Genomic DNA, 18,205 nt, shown 5'->3' on the forward strand with positions numbered 1-18,205 from the left:
CCACTAGAAATTTTTGTACTTTGAGTTATCCATTTAAGTTTACTAATTTTGTTATACATGGCTCTAAGTGAAAAGGTTTCATTGAAGATTTTGAAGTACCTACTTAAAAATTTGTTGAAGTTACTATTTGAAATACAGCTGTCAAAAGGCCATTCACACTTACGTAATTTATCAACCAAACAGGGTTGTATTTTTTCATTGAAGTGTCTTTTGATACAGTTTTGTTACCTAAAATTTCTCTGTCTATTGTTGGTAGTTCAATGAATAATGCAGAGTGGTCAGAGATGCCTAAATCTAAGAAAAGCTTGTAAACATCTTCAACCACATAATTTGTAAAAAAATATTATCAATACAGGTCACATTTGCACTAGTGGTTTGCGTAAAGTTTACTTTGAAGCCAAAGTTTTTATTGTCAGTAAATCTTGATGAATCATTGCTTCCAGCTGTAATATCAATATTGAAGTCAGCAGTTGATCTTTTCCTGTTTTCTTTATAAAAAATTTCAAACACACCCTGAAATTTGACCAGAAAAGCTTCAATTATAAGTTTCTCTGATAATCTGTAAATAGAGATTACTAGCACTACATGTAGGTCCTTTAACACAGCATTTCTCAGTTCCACACTCTTCGTTCCAAGAATGAAAATTGTTTCTTAGTTTATATTTATATCAGAATGAATAAGTATGCATGCACCTTCTTTGAGAATTTTAATAATATCATCTGTAAGCCATTGTTCATTGAGACGAATAACTCTGATATTTTTACATTCTGAAAGAATAATTTGTAATGTGTCAATTTGACTTTTCTATGAAAAGACAGCAGTTAGACCATTAATATTTCAGCCTATAAGATCGGAACATTCTTTCTTTTGTATAGTTTCCAGTGTTCTACATCTACATGGATACTCTGCAAATCACTCTTAAGTGCCTAGCTTCACAATAATTCTATAGTATTCCACTCTCAAGCAGCGCATGGAAAAAACAAACTCTTATATCTTTTTGTGCAAGCTCTGATTTCCCTTATTTTATTATGATAATTGTTTCTCCCTGTGAAGGGTTGACATCAACAAAATATTTTCACTTTTGGAGGAGAAAGCTGGTGATTGAAATTTTTGGAGAAGGTCCCGCCACAGCAAGAAACACCTTTGTTTTAATGATTTTCATTCCAATCCCTGTTTTATGTCTCTCTCTCTCTCTCTCTCTCTCTCTCTCTCTCTCTCTCTCTCTCTCTCTCCCCCCCCCCCCCCCCCCTTGTTTCTCAATAATTCTCAATAATTCTCAATAATACAAAATGTACTGCTCTTCTTTGAATTGACCAATGTACTCTGTTAATCCTGTCTGGTAAGAATCCCACACCACGCAGCAGTATCCCTAAAAGAGGACGGACAAGTGTAATGTGGGCAGTCTCTTTAGATCTGTTGCATCTATTAAGTGTTCTGCCAATAATAAACAGTCTTTGGTTTGTTTTCCACGCTTCTTCTATGGTTCTTTCCAATGTAAGTTGTTCTTAATTGTAATTCCTAGATATATAGTAGAATTTACAGCCTTTAGATTAGACTGATTTATCATATAACCAAAGCTTAATGGATTCCTTTTAGCAGCCATATGGATTACCTTATACTTTCCATCATTTAGGGTCAGTTGCCAATTTTCTCACCATTCAGATATCTTATGTAAATGGTATTGCAATTTGTATTGATCTTCTGATAAGTTTACTAGATGATAAATGACAGCATCATCTGTAAACAACCTAAGACAGCTGCTCAGATTGCTTCCTAAATAATTTGTATAAATAAGGAACAGCAGAGGGTCTGTAACACTACCTTGGGGAATGCCAGAAATCACTTTTTGTTTACTCGATGACTTTCCATCAGTTACTATGAACTGTGACCTCTATGATGGGAAATAATGAATCCAGTTACACAATTGAGATGATATTCCATAAGCACGCAATTTCACTACAAACCACTTGTGTGGTACAGTGTCAGAAGCATTTTGCAAATCTAAGAAATACAGGATCAATTTGAGATCCCTTGTCAATAGCACTCTACACTTCATGTGTGTAAAGAGCTACTTGTGTTTCTCAAGAATGATATTTGCTGAATACGTGTTGACTGTGTGTCAATAGACCATTGTCTTAGAGATAATTCATAATATTCGAACACAATATATATGTTCCAAAATCCTACTGTATATCAACATTAATGATGTGGGCCTGTAACTTAGTGGATTACTCGTACTACCTTTCTTAAATATTGGTGTGACTTGTGTAACTTTCCAGTCTGTGGGTACGGATCTTTCGTCAAGCAAGCAGTTGTATATGATTGATAAGTATGGAGCTATTGCGTCAGCATACTCTGAAAGAAACCTAACTGGTATACAGTCTGGACCAGAAGACTTACTTTTGTTAAGGGATTAAAGTTGTTAAACTGCTCTGAGGATATCTACTTCTAAGTTACTCATATTGGCAGCTGTTCTAGATTTAATTTTGTCTTCTTTGATGAAGGAATTTCGAAAGACTGTGTTTAGTAACTCAGCTTTCGCAGCTCTGTTATCAATAGTATTTCCATTGCTATCATGCAGAAAAGGCATTCACTGTGTATTACTGCTAACATACTTTACATACAACCAAAATGTCTTTGGATTTTCTGCCAGGTTTAGAGATAAAGTTTCATTGTGGAATCTATTATAAACATCTCACATTGATGTACGTGCTAAATTTCGAGCTTCTGTAAAAGATCGCCAATCTTGGAGATTCTGCATTCGTTTATATTTGGCATGCTTTTTTTCATTGTTTCTGCAACATTGTTCTGACCTGTTTTGAGTACCAATGGGCATATGCTCCATCATTTGTTATTTTATTTGGTATAAATCTCTCAGTTGGTATCAGTAGTACTTCTTTGAAATCAAGCCAAGTGTGGTCTACATGTACATTGTTAATTTGGAAGGAGTGGCGATTCTCCCTTAAGAAGGCATCAAGTGAGTTTTCGTGTGGGCTCATGACCTAACTGCTTGAAATAATTTTCAGAGAATGCATTTAGCTCAATTTCACATGATGTTTTATGCATACCTCCAGATTTAAACATGTATTTTGCCAACATATCGAGGGTAAATTAGTCATCACCAACTAAAATTGTATGAGTCAGGTAGATGTTTGAAATTAAACTCAAGTTTTCTTTGGACCTTTCAGCAGTTGTATCACCTATGTTGGGAGGTTGGTAAAAGGATTCAATTATTGTTTTATTCCAGTTGCCAAGCATGACCTCTGCCCATACTTACTCAAAGGAACTAAAAGTTGTACCGCATAACTGCCCAAATTTCACTTTGTGACCATGACACCATAGCAAGCACTTCAGAATAACCCTGCTAGTGAATGACTGTGCCCACAGACTTGTCACAGCAGCTACAATCCAAATCATGAAGTATTCTCAGAACACAGCAACAATCAGCCTCCTGCAATTTATTGTTGTGTTGCACTGCAGAACTTTCCTAGTGCCCTTGTATCTGCTTCAATTTCGCTACAAGATAAACTACTTATAACAGCAACAAACACGCCACCACCAACTGTGTTTAGCCTATCCTGTAGGAACACCATTAGGTTCTTCGCAAATACTTTGAACTTATTTTCAGCTTTAGTCAGCTTTCAGTGTTTATAATGATTTGAGCATCAGTGCTTTCTATTAGCCCTTGGAGCTCTGGTACTTTGCCAACACAGCTACGATAATTTACAACTGTTATACCATTTGTTTCTCTATCTATATTCTTCCTATGTTCAACCCCCTCCCTGTGAGACTGAAGCCCTTTTTGTATTTTCCCAAGACACTCTAACCGGAAAAAAAATGCCCATGTTCATGCCACACAACCCCTGCTATCCATGTAGTGGGCTCCTGACCTATTCAGCAGAACCTGAAACCCCACCACCCTACGGTGCAAGTTGAGGAATCTGCAGCCTACAAGGTCTCAGAACTGTCTGAGCTCTGATTCAGACCCTCCACTCAGCTCTGTACTAAAGGTCCACAATCGGTCCTGTTGACTATGCTGCAAATAGTGAGCTCTGCTTTCATATGCAAGACAGACTGGCAGCCTTTACCACTTCTGATAGCCACTTTAAAGTAGAGACAATCTCTTCTGATCCAAAGCGACACACATCATTAGTTCCGACTTGAACCAGCACCCGCAGTTGACTGCACCCTGTGCTCCTCATCGCATCTGGAATGACTCTGCCAGGTATGCATACGGAGTGCACATTTGCTTTCTTCCTCTCCTTGGGAGCCATCTTCCTAAGGGGCCCCAACTACCAATAATCCTACCCTCTGTGGTTGCCCAGTTCTTGCAGGCTGAGAGGTTCCCCCTGAAAAAGGACAAGCAACTGCCTCTGGCTGAGGGCTGCAGACTGCACCTGGAACCTGTATGTCAGACTAACCACGGTGGCCTTACATGCAGCCCCCTGGGCAGTCTTTTGCTGCTCACCATGCCACCACTCGACCACAGATTAGTGGTCAACCTCAGTGTGAGCTGTAACTGGGCTGGTCACCAGTGCGGGCCGATCAGTGAAGTCAGGCATGTTGTGGGTGTTCATTGCATCTGCACAGCCGGCACACAACAGTGATGCACATGCACTACAGCTTCAAGCTGTGTAACCAAAGCCATCACAGCCTGGAGCTAAGAGCAAAGCGTCACCAACTCAGCTCGCATCTGCAAACGGCCATCACAGTCCCTATCCATACTAAAGAGTGTGGAAAACTACACTACATGGACAATCAGTTACAATCGACATGCACTGTGGAACTCTACCGGAGACACTTAGGACAACGCAGGAACTGTGTCTAATAAATTAGGTTAACACACAGAGATTTAAAAACTGAACTACCAAAGCACACAGATGAAACTATACAATTCACTCCTGGTTATGAACCCATAAAATGTTACAAAAGACGCACAGGGTAGCTGCGTGGACTGCTGCGCGTTCCACGATTCATGCGGCTTCCCCCATCAGAGGTTCAAGTCCTCCCCTGGGCATGGGTGTATGTGTTCTTCAGATAAGTTAACTTAAGTTAGATTAAGTAGTGTGCAAGCCTAGGAATCTATGATCTCAGCAGTTTGGTCCCATAGGAACTTATCACCAAATGTCACAAAATCGGTTACTTCCCTGTTTCTCACCCAGCAGCTGCTGACTCACTCTGTATATCAACCACTGAGGGATCTGGGGATCTTCTGTACACACTGATAGTCACTACAATTCCAGGTGTTTTGTAGAGGATATTGGCAGGTCAAATTAAATTTTTTGCTTTGCTAATAGTTTACTCTGCACTGTTGTTTCTAAGAGAATTTGTATCTACATCGATGAAAACTTGTTTGTAATTCTTCAGAGATGCATTTGCTGAACCATCCTGTAAGCTTAATATGTCATTGAAGTGTTTCTTCAACTGGCAGCTTCCATTCCCTGGGCAAACGTTAGAATAATTTGGCACCACGACATTCTTCAGCAGGGAATCACATGTGACAAAGAATTATTATTATTTTTTTTTTTAATTCAGTTTTCATCACTGAGACACAGTTTACTTTTCACTGTGTGTTGCAGTTTTACACAGATATTCATTTTCAGCATTTGAGACTTCCATGGGAGTTCCTTGTGTAGGAATTCCATCAGGTTTTTATGTTATTTTTGTCTACCTCCTCAGCAGCTTTTTCTAAACTGAGTTTCAGTACTCAATTTTATTATGTCTTCTTTTAAAGTGTCAATGTTGGTATGTAGCATTTTAATAATTTCTTCATGTGAACTCAGTGGTATTTTTGTCCTGCAAGCAGTTATGGTACTTGATGTTAATTGGTACTTCTGTTGAATTTAAAGTTACAGTACCCTTTAAATGCCGAAGTAATATCTCCTTGATTTTCTCTTTCCACTAAACCATATTTTCTTCTGGCAGTCGACAGAGGACTTAAAGAAAAAAGCAAGCCAATTTCTTCTGTCCTGCACACTGTGACACTTTCAGGTTGGAATCTATGCCATTGGTCCATCTCTTCACCTTATGCCTTTGATCTTCCCAGACATTAACGTCTTTACCAGCGAATCATGTTATCTCATAATATGCACAAAGTAGGTCAGTATCCGACCTTCCAAGGAACAATCTGGTTTTATTTGCTCTAACTGACCTATTTGTTCTCTCTGTAGTTCATGGAACACTAAGTAATTTCCTCCATCTTCATAATTTAAAGGCATCCATTCTACGTCATTCAGTCTCTTTTACAGTCCAGGTCTCATATTTGTTCATCATAACTGGAAAGATCATAGCTCTTACTATACAAATCTTCATTGTTAATGTTATCTCTTCTCATTAAAACAGTGTCAAGATTTGGCATTCAGCATTAGTTCAGACCTTGGACTCCCTTCTTTCAATTTCTGTAAGCAAATCTTTAACTCTTCTTCACATTATGCCATCAGTATGGTGTCATCCACAAATCTAAGATTGTTTATCCCAGCTGTTTTAATTCCAGTTTCTTCTTTAGCTAGCTCAGCTTTCCTCATAATGTGCTCTGCATAGAATTGAATAAATAAGGTGACGATGTGCATCTCTGAATGTGGAGCCATTTAGTTGTGCCTTATATGGCCTTCACCATGGCTTCTTAGTCAGAGTATAAATTCTGTATGAGGTGATGTGGTAATCCCCTGTTTTTGAGTAGTTCTCATAATTTATTGTAGCAGATACAGTCAAAGGCATTATCATAATCAATAAATCAGAGGTATACATCTTTCTGAAATTCTTGCCTTCTCCGTAATCCATCAGATGTTAGCAATTTGATCTCTGGTCCTTCTTCCTTTACAAAATCTAGGTTGTTCTTCATGTAGCTCTTGGTCCATATACTGGCGAAGTCTATTTTGTGAGATTTTGAGCATGACTTTTCTATCAAGTGAGATTGTATGGTGATTTGAACACACTCTAGAATTTTCCTTGTTTGCAATGAATACTGAACTCTTCCCATCTTTGGCCACTGTTGGTTATCCATTTTTCTTGACATACTGAGTGCAAAACTTTCACTGCATTATTTCCAATGACTCTGAACAATTCTGCTGGAATTCCATCATGTCCACTGGCCTCGTTTTCATCAACGTTTTATAGGGCCCATTCGATTTCTCTCCAAAATATCTGGCTCTGATTCTAAAATAATGTTACCTTCCTCATCAGCAGTCTCCAGTTCTTTCCTATATAGATCTTCTATGTATTCTGCCTATCTTTCCTTAATGTCCTCTGCTTCTGTTAAATCTTTACCATTTCTATCTTTTGATGCTTTCAGTTTTCACACGGAATTTTCCTTTGATGTCTCTAATCTTCTTGTAAAGCTTCCTTCTGCTCCCCACTTGGCTAATCTCTTCAGCTTCTTTGCACTGTTTATTTAAGAAGATATTCTTGGCTCTTCTAGCTGATTTTGAAAACTTATCATTTAATTTAAATGTTGCTAATCCATCCTGTTTCAATTTTGCTTTACTTCATTCTTGTGCAACTTACAATGCCTCAGCTGATAACCATCAGGCCTTCTCCTTGTTCTATTTCTCGGGAGTCAGTTCTGCTGCTTCATAGACATGTTCACATATCATGTGGCTTTTTGTTGTCTTACTCTAGTGCATTAAATATATTCCTGACATCTCTTGTATAATCAGAAGGTATGTTCTTAAGATCGTATCTGTAAAATGTTATAGCTTTGGCCACTTTCCTCAGTTTCAGCTGGAACTTTGCAATTAAGAGATCATGGTCAGATCTGCAATCAGCTCCAGGTCTTGTTGTAGTTGACTGGCTGGCACTCTTCCACCTCTGACTGCAAAGTACTTAGTCAATTTGATTCTGGTATTGTCTGCTTGGTGAAATCCAATTGTATAGGCATTCTTTGGGTAGCTGGAGCATTGTGTTAGTAATAACCAATGAATGCCATTACTTGATGAAGTTGTGCCAAACCAGTAAACTGTCTTCGCAGAATTCTAGGAATCTCCATCATGTTCCATTTGTTGTATCAAGACCAAAATTTCCCCTTACACTTTCTACAATTTGATTTCCCACTTTTGTGTTCCTGCAAATTTACATAGAATTGGTCAGTAACATCCTCTTCAACATCAGTGGGTGGGATGTAAACTTGAATGATTGTGATATTAAGGAGTTGACCTTGGAATCTGATAGTTATCATTCTATCATTTTTATAGTTGCACCTCATACAACTTTTTTTACTCTGTTACTAACGGAGAAGGCCACTACATTGCTCCTGTTGTTCTCTTGCCTCCAATAGTAAACCATATAGCCATCTGAAGCAAATTGTCCCATGCCAGTCCACCTAATTTTTATTATTCTCAGTATGTTGTTGCCAGTTATCTCCATTTCTCTTTGGGCCATGTCCAGTTTTCCTTTATACAAGGGTCTTACATTTCATGTTCCCACACAGTACTTCTGATTGCAGCATCTTACTCTTCATGAAGCTTCTCTGTGTGGTTCCCCCACAGATCTGAATGGGGAACTTGAAACTCAGGAGCATTTTGAAGTAAGTAATTTCAATGGTGGTTTCCCATTGCCTTTCACTGGCCTCTAAATCCTGTACTCTCACTGACTCAGTTTCCCACTAGCGCTGGTTATCCAACCATTCATTGGGTTGCTCAGCTCAACAGAGGCACCTCATGTAGGTAGGAAGTTGGAAAATTGAGGTGACAGAGGCTGGGAGAATGCACTTCCTGAGTTTCTTGTAATTTCATATCATCCCCATTTTTTGCAGTGTTCAAAGGTGTTTGCAGCTAGCTGCTCAATAATAAAAAGAATATATAAATATATTGTTCCATCAGTTGCAGTTCATCATACCTCATATACACACAAAATATGATTGTAAGTCACAGTTATAACCATTTGTCTAACAGTCCTTTTCCAAGCATAGTATAGATATGTTATTGAATTTAATTACAGCTTCAACTTTTGTTACCATGACGATATTGCTGACGTGATCTTCTCTTTCATGGCCCTCAGCACTCTTTCTAGGTGGGATGCCATAGCCCTCAGCACACTTTCTAGGTAGGGTGGTGGTGATTTGGAGTAATCAGCTGAACAGCAAGTGCCACATCATGTGGAAAGATTAACCTCAGTGTCCCGAGCAGTAAATATGCTGCATCCATCTCAACTTGTGAACATACACATAAGAAAGTAAGAAACTTTCCTATAGTATGCCATTTGAAATGTAACACTTAACAAACATGAAACCATGTTAACAAAGGTCACATCGTCAGTCATCACTTAGAAAGATATGAGAATAACACATTAGCATACCCAGTGAGTACCATCACTAATAAAGATTAAGCACACTTCTGCACACTTTTCATGTAGCTAGAAGTTGTTCCTCACACACAGAATTCCTTTTACATTCTGTTTCTGACACTTTATATACGATACACTGTTAAACTTTTGCCTTTTTACAAGTGTTGTCACTGCACTTTTCAATAAGCACCAGTTTGAAACATTGTTTACTAAAGTAAACAGAATGCACTATTTTAATTGTACACTCCAGGGTAACGGCACAGTGGGTGACGAAGTGATAGAATAGATAAAAGTTGCAGTACTGTACTTCTTTGGACTGATATTCTCCTGTTTCAGGTTTGTATCTATTTTGGTCCAGCATACAATGCAGTGAACATGGGTATTTTATCACCATTGTTTGTGGTCTTCGATGTGCTGAGTTTCCTTTTTTCTTTAGCTCTAGTTTAGCTACGTAACTAGCAATGTTTCATGTCTACTTTCAAATTAAAAAAGCAGACAATGTTTTAAACTTGGTTTTGTCTGGTAAGTCAGACTAGATTGGCAGTGAGGAAAAGCTATCTGTGTCCATCAAATGCTTTTCATCCATGTCAATTTGTCTAGCCCCAATAAGCTACAGCACCAGTGAGAGATTTTACTCACTATATGCACTGCAAACATAAAATGACAGCGTTATGAAAAGGGTAGATTGCCACTGACCATATAGGGGACATTTTGAGTTGTGGACAGGCCAACAGACACGGTTAAATGTGAGCTTTCAGCCAAAAGGTCTTCTGAAGTAGATAACACACATGCTCAGTCACGCAAGCACAACCCACACACGTGGCCAAAAGTTCACATGTTCAGAAGTCTTTTTGTTGTGTCTGTCACTCAGCATCTCCACTTTATGGTGAGTAGCAATCTATCCTTTTCATAATATTGTCATTATTCCATCCCAGATCTTACAAGTGTAAAAAATACTTAAAATGACTGGATTTCTTTTCTAATTCAAGGCCTTGGAAAGGCAGTCATAGTCAAGCCCACTCAAAATAATATCTATTTTTCTGTGCATTTAACATGACTTCAATACTGTTATAGTCAGTGTAGCTATGAAGTGTGCTGGGTTAACTATTTCTTTTGTATTTATCATTTACACATGTCCAAATCACATGTTTTTCTATTTTTCTTTCATTTTTTCTATTTAAGGGCCATTGGAAGCTTGCAGCTGTGTTGCTTTTGGCTGAAACATATTGCGAATGGGTGTCCATGAAGAAACAGTATTCTTCATTAAGCAATGGAGGCTATAAAAGTACAGAACTTATGTTTGAAGGAGAGAAATACTTTTACATCACTTGCTTGCAAGTCCTTTTTGGTTAGTAAAATATAAATAAATAAATAAATTTCTGTCAATTACATCCATTCAGAATTTGAAGGTTAATCTGGGAGAACGGGCATTCACATTGTTGTTAAACAATGTGGAAAGGATACAATTTTTGAGAACATTTCTCATGGAGAAATGTCAGTCTGGCTAAAAGTACTTTAAAAATGGATTACAAACAGTCTCAACTGCAAAAACATTTACTTTGATGGTAACCAGTTTCGGTCACTATTTGACCATTCTCAGACCCTCATACCATGATGGCAAGTAGAGATGGTCGATGGAATGGGTGTTGGGATTACATGAACATTTGTGGAGTCACAACATGCCATTCACTGCAACTGCCTACGATCACAGTATGACGGGCTGAGGATGGTCAAATACTGACTGAAACAGGTTACCATCAAAATAAATGTTTTTGCAGTCAATGCTGCTCATCATCCATTTTTAATGGAAAGAGCAGACTGGTACTCACCACATAGAGGAGGCATTGAGCAGCAATCTGGATGGGGTGGGTATCATGGTAAGGGACGGAGTGGGAGGGTAAGGGTGGGAGAAGGCAATAGTACAGAAATGTGGTGGGGGCAGGCTGGGGCTGCTGGAGGAGGAAGAGAAGAGGACTTCTCAGGGCATTGGTAGGATAGGTGTTTGTTTATTGGAGTGGGAGCAGGTAAAGGGATAGGCAGGTGGAGGACAGGAACTATCGAAGGTTTGAGGCCAGTGGGGTTAATGGGAATGAAAGGTATGTTGTAGGGAGAGTTTGCACTTACTCATCTCAGAAAAGCTGGTGGTGGTAGGAACACTCTAGATGGCACAGGCTGTGAAGTAGTCATTGAAGTTCGTGTTGGGCAGGATGTTCAGCAACTGGACAGTCCAGCTGTCCTTTGTTACAGTCTGTCAGTGGTCATTCATGTGGACAGACAGCTCATCAGTTGTCAAGCCCATATAGAATGTGGTGCAGTGTTTGCAGCTAAGTTTGTAGATTACATGGCTGCTTTTACAGGTGGCCCTATCTTTTATAGGTTGGGAGATGTTAGTGACAGAACTGGAGTATGTGGTAGTGGGAAGGTGTATGGGACAGGTATTGCATCTGGATGTATTGCAGGAATATGAGCCATGAGGCAAGGGGTTGGGAGCAGGGGTGAAGTAGTGACAGAAAAAGATATTGTGTAGGTTGGGTGGGTGGCAGAATACCACTGTGGGAGAGATGGGGAGAATGTTTCTCATATCAAGAGGCAGTTAGAGATGTGTCTATTGGTAGTGCTACATGTCATCTGAAGGTAAGCACTGTCCAGAAATTCTATCACATAATTTATTAGAATATTCATGCGGTCTTTTTATAGCATTGCCCTCTACCAACTGCAGTATTGTTTCTACTGCATCTATATTCTGAGAACAAATAGCTGGGAACTTGTCCAGTGTCTTGAAAATGGTTAGATCTGTGATAAAGTGCTCTTGAATGTAATATTCAGGACCTAGGTAATTTGCACAAGCAGCAAGAGTATTTCTATTTCAGAACCGACAGCACCAAACACATTTTTCAGACAGGATCCATGAATGTACATACAAAATTATATCATTGTATGACACATGACATTCCAGAAAAATTGACATTCTTGAAAAATTAGTTCTTCTTAACAAAGAGTGGAAATTGACAAACTTTACTCAGCCACAAAAGTTTCACATGCTTAACATGTATTATTAAGCACATTCACTCATTGGTAAAGAAATCAGATGCTTTAAACTGTTTTACGCACAAAAACTGTATCCTTAAAGAACTGGGGTGGAGGGATTGCTGATTTTCGTATAAGAGGGCTCACAATGTAACACTAGTGTTTTTAATGTTGTTGCTGCTGCTGCTGCTGTTGTGGGATTGGGAAATGCCCATTGTGTTTTAAAGTGTTGTAATGTGTTAAGAGGGTATCTTTTTTACTAATTAGAGAGAGAGTGAGAATGACTGACGTCTCGTAATGTTGTACTTGCTTTGCAGGTCACATGCTGCTTCTTGCTACAGTGTTAGCAGTAACAAAGCTGTATTGGATTGTGTTTCCAAAAAAATATCAAGACAGTTTTACACTTTTGATCTTTTGGAAGGCATTTGTTCTGTCAAATTTTGGAAAATTTCTTACCGTCGCAGAGTTAATATGGGATGGCAATGGAAATGGAATAACAAGTTCGTTCGTTACAATCTATGTGTATCTCTCACAGTTACACTCTTACTCAGGTAATCTTTGTTTTATTTATCATGTTCTTTTGAATTAAAACATTTGGGTTATTCATCCATAATTCATTTTCATTGTATATTTAGAAACAACACAAAATACTTTCTTGTTTTCTGAAGGAAAAATTAAACAGGGTGTCACACTTACCTGATGAATCTTTTGGAAGTCAAAAGATGATGATGATCTGTTTTCACTGAATGAATAGTGACTAGGAAGTAATAAAATAACGAGTTTCATTGATACTGAAATGCTACTCGAAAGTCCTGGGTGGTATACATGTAATGTTAGGAGAAAATGTACCGTACACCATAAAGTTGAGCACTTGGCAGGCATATTAATAATACTGAAAATATTTCTGAGCTTTTGGTAAGTACACAGGTGTGTTTCTCTAGCCAAAAACAGTGTCCACTATTCATCAATGATGTTAAACAAGAACTTCTGTTTTTCCAAATTGACCTATTCTGATCTCGGCCATTAAGATTGTCCTCAGTAAACTCAGATGATCTCGCAAGTGTGTCCTTACACTCTGTAATGTAGAATAATGAAATCCTTTTATTTAGTTTTCAGCCTTTGATCACACAAATGCTTTCAACTTCTTAGCAAGTTATCAGATGCCAGATCAGGAGAGGCACTCTATATTGTCAGGGTGTCACAAGGCCTGTTCAGTTGTGTTTTGACAAGTTACTATGTAACACGTTCAAATAATCTGATGATGGCTTACTAAGAAGCCGAAACTAGTTATGATGTAGTGTATTCAGAGTCTGTATCACTGATGTTGTTTTTTGTTTTGTATCCTGGCAGTCTTCATAGGCAGCTCAGTCAGGTGCTAACTGCTGTACGTGGAACACCAGGAGAATAGATTGTTTGTTCATTATATTATGAGCTTCTGAGCAGATTTGAGTTACTGACTAGGTTTCATCTGTGTGCTTTTGTAGTTTAATCAGAAATTTCTTGTGTGTTGGTGTAGGGAAGATTGGCATCTTTAGCATGAACAAGGGCTGTGTTCAGATGTGAGCTGAGGTGATCCTTCACTCATAGCTCCAAGCTGTCATACAGCAATGGTTTTGACCACTCACATCAGCCGACATGAATCTCATTGAACATGTACGGGACATAATCAAAAGATCAGTTTGTGCACAAAATGCTGCACTGGTAACACTTTAACGATTAAGGATGGTTACAGAAGCAGCACGGCTCAATATTTCTGCAGGGTCTCCCAGTGACTTGTTGACTGCATGCCATGTCAAGTTGCTGCACTTGGTCAGGCAAAAGGCAGTATGTTTAATCATGAATAAACTGAGTGCAATAAGAAAAAGGGGACTATTAAACAATTTGTCATATTTAATATTGTCTGTTTCTGCAATGGGTTGTCCGAAATGAAGACAGGAAGTTTACCTTTGCAGTAAATGGTTCACCTAAGTACGAAATGTTTCACCTTACAAAACTGGGTGTTAGCACGTGGTTTGGTGCAGACATACTAACCCATATTTACTTACAGTAAAATCATATTTTAATTCCAAGTAAAGTTTTAGTAAATATAATTTTAAAGGCAGTTTCTCTGGCAATATTTTAGCTTATACAATTTGTCTAATACAATCTAATAACCTAATATTTTCTACAACTATATCATAATTACCTCTGTCTAAATATGTTGGTACAGCAGTGTCCCACTAATTCGAACACCAGTAATCCGAATGTTCGGTTAATCCAAACATGAAAAATGTTAGTCTAAGTACAGAAATATGTGCCATAAACTGCTGTACATACACTCAATTTTAATTTACCCAGTACAGGAAACATGTATTAGAGAAATTGGCAAGAAAACATTAGGTTTAAACAATGCATAACAATGAAATAAAAGCTGTCAAACTTACTAAAATACAGCGGACATTTTGTCCCTACTTTTTAGATGAAAAACCTCATTGTTTTTTGGCATAATGAAGACAGTCTGTTATACTATGCGTAGTTATGCCATCGTCTCATAAACATCAAATCAGCAGGTGTAGCAGTGGCCTGTTGCTCCAAATAACGTAGCACGAGGTCAAGGGCTTCTGTTGCGCCACTGTGTGGCAACAGCTCTCCTTTGTCGCTTTCAGGCTCATTTGCCACTTCCGTCACAGCAGCAACTAAATCAGTCAGTAAGGTTCTCCACACATGCCCCATCTGCTGCCATCCACTCATCTACGTCTCCTTCACTAGCTTCTTCACATCAGGGATTGTATCATTTGTAGTAGAGTTTCCTCTTCATTTTCTACTAGGTTGTCCTGAAATTCTAGATGTCCTCAGTTTTCTCCACGATTTTTTCAGAGTATTTTCTGAAATATTCTGCCATACCTCAGTGGCCCAATAAACAACATCCTTCACAAAATTGTTAAGGCTTTCGTGGCCACTTGTTGACAAGCTGCCTATTTGCTTCTGTCTTGGTTCTTCAGCCGACGTTCGTCTGATGATTTTACTGACATTTCGCCTGCGTGAGTGGCTGGCATTGTCAAAGCTTTACCCTCCATTGCTGGTGGTTAACTGGAGCCAAGCTCACAGCCGCAGACTATACATACCTGGCGCGCCAACGTCTGAGGGCTTCTCAGAGGTCATTTCTGGTGCAGTTCTCCTCTTGCTACCTGCGAGACGGTCGTTCACTGCAGTACAGGAAGCCAGGATCTGTTTACCTTAAGGCTTTCCTCTTTCTTGTTGAAGCTGTTCCCGTGTTTGTATATTTCTACAGCTTCTCTAAACAAGTGGGTGTGATAGTGCGTCTCTACAGCCAGAACTTCTGCGGTGGTGAATTTTATTACATGGTCGGTCTCACTCAGTGCGTGCTCTGCCATGGCAATTTCTCCACGTGCCCCAACCTGCAAAGTCACTTATGTTGTTTGATCCTGGTTTTGATTGATCGTCCAGTCATTCTGACATAACCTTTTCCGCATGTGCATGTTAAGTGGTATATTCCCGACATTGCCAATCTAAGACATTCTTTTATCTTCCTTGTCAGTTTGAATATTGTCTTTATGCCGTGTTCGTGCAATATACAGCCGATTCTGTCCGTCACTCTGGGAATGTATGGCAGAAAGGCTGTACCCGACATTTCTTTTCCTGACTTCTAACTTCGTGAAGTGTTTGGTTCTGTTACACTTTTAATATAATTTTGTGGAGTACCCATTGCTCCTCAGAACACTTTTCAGATGTTGCATTTCGCGTTTGAGGTGCTGCAGCTTACATATTCGTCCTGCTCGCAATACAAGCGTATGAATCGTACCTCTTTTCTGGCTCGGGTGATGGTTTGATAGTTTGTGCATGTATCGGTCCGTGTGCGTTGGTTTTCGGTACACGCTATGTCCCAGGTTTTCACCATCCCTCATGACTAGCACATATTGAAATGGTAGTTTTGTGTCCTTTTCTACTTCCATGGTAAATTTTATGTTGGTGTGGAGGCTGTTCAAGTGTCTTAGGAAGTCACCGAGCTGCTCTTCAACATGGCTCCACACAATGAAAGTATAATTAACATATCTGTGCCACACATTAGGTTTACAAGTCGCCAAATCCAATGCCTGTGCTTTGAAATGCTCCATGAAGAAGTTGGCCACCACTGGACTAAGGGGACTACCCATGGCAACGCCTTCCAGCTGTTCGTAGAAATTGCCATTCCATGTGAAATAGCTTGTGGTGAGACATGCATGGAAGAGCCTTGTGATGTTTTGCGAGAAAATGGAATCGGTGTGCTCCAGAGCATCACTGAGTGATACTTTCGCAAACAGAGAAACAATATAAAAGCTCACTCGTTTGGTGCAAGTTTTAGTTCCTTCAGCTTCTCAATGAAATTTCTGAAGTTCTTTATGCATGTGTCAGTCTTCCCCTGTGCGGCTGGAGCAGAGGGGCCAAGTGTTTTGCCAGTTTATACGTCAGTGAGACAGGAGCGCTAACAATCGGTCTTAGTGGAACGTTGTTCTTATGGATCTTAGGTAATCCATACAGTAGAGGTGGTAGGGCTTCTGTGTTGTGCAGGATACTCGGTATGTCCGCTGGCAGAGAGGATGCCGTAATTAACCAATTCGTATTCTGTGTGATACGCTGCGTCGGATCTGTGCTTAGTTTTCAGTACGTCGTTGGATCCAAGTGTCTCAGATCTTTTGCTCATGACCTCCGGTCTTCATTATGACAGTCACATTCCCCTTATCAGCAGGCAGTACCAATATACTCATGTCGGCGTTAAGATTCTTAATTGCTTGTACCTCTTCTTTCTTCAGATTGCAAGCTGGTGGTTTAGCTTGGCACAGTATCCTGGCTGTTCCCTTTCACAAGGCAGGGTCTGAATGGCCGATTCGGTGTTAGCAATGATGTCCTCCATAGGTATAGTTCTCGGGATGATAGCAAAATTCCTTCCTGTTTGAAGAACAGACGCTTCCTCTGTGTGTGACATGTCGGGAATCGCCTTGTCAGTCTGCTTCCAGCATCTTTCAAACTTTTTCTTATGTCACTCATTACAGCATTCATGTTTGTTCTGATTTTCCTGTTAGTGATGCTGTCAATCTTGTCCCAGTCGTCTTGATACATTCTGCTACTTAGTTGATAGAAAATGTCCAGAAGTTCCTGATCCATTCTTGCCAAGTCTCTCCTGTTGTATGAATTCGCTCACGAAGAAAAGCTTGTTCCATTCTGTTGTAGATACGATGTGCTTGGGTGGTGGTGAATAAGCACTTACATTTCAAGAACTTCGATGTAGCATCTTCATCTCTGCACCACGAAAGGAAGGCAAGAGAGGACATCAGTTAAGCTATCTTCTTCCATCATTGGTCAAGGTGTTGGTACAATCTGCAAATCTCCTCCCCATAGAGGTGTAATACAAAATTGTTAAGGCTTTCGTGGGTACTTGTTGGCAAACTGCCTATTTGCTTCCGTCTCGGGTTCTTCGGCCGACGTTCGTGTGATGATTTTACTGACGTTTCACCAGCATCAGTGGTTGGCATTGTCAAAGTTTCATCCTCCATTGCCAGTGGTGAACGACCTTTGCAGGTAGCAAGAGTCGAACCACACCGGAAATGACCTCGGAGAAGCCCTCGGACGTTGGCACGCCAGGTACATACAGTCTGCGGGCACGAGCTCGGCTCCAGTTCACCACCGGCAGTGGAGGGTGAAGCTTTGACAATGCCAACCACTTGTGCTGGCGAAATATCAGTAAAATCATCAGATGAATGTCGGCTGAAGAACCTGAGACAGAAGCAAATAGGCAGTTTGTCAACAGCCTTCTCCTTCACATTGGTCTTTTTTTATTTAACTAAAGGAATGCTATCATCTTGGACCAACATTCTTAAAAATTGTTTTCTGTAAATCAGTTTTAATGTTTGCAATATGCCCT

At 39.6% G+C, this 18,205-nt stretch overlaps 1 protein-coding gene across 2 annotated transcripts in view; it reads left to right on the forward strand.

The window, feature by feature from the left end:
* The window catches only part of LOC126337270 (protein ARV1-like), a 49,944-nt gene that overhangs the window by 29,516 nt on the left and 2,223 nt on the right, over window positions 1-18,205 (forward strand). For both annotated transcript variants that reach the window (XM_050001454.1, XM_050001453.1), the window contains 2 exons: window positions 10,462-10,627; window positions 12,624-12,857. In XM_050001454.1, the coding sequence (XP_049857411.1) occupies window positions 10,462-10,627; window positions 12,624-12,857 (400 nt within the window). The remainder of the gene's footprint in view (window positions 1-10,461; window positions 10,628-12,623; window positions 12,858-18,205) is intronic.

Source organism: Schistocerca gregaria, chromosome 1, assembly GCF_023897955.1.
Source record: "Schistocerca gregaria isolate iqSchGreg1 chromosome 1, iqSchGreg1.2, whole genome shotgun sequence".
Classification (NCBI taxonomy): domain Eukaryota; kingdom Metazoa; phylum Arthropoda; class Insecta; order Orthoptera; family Acrididae; genus Schistocerca; species Schistocerca gregaria.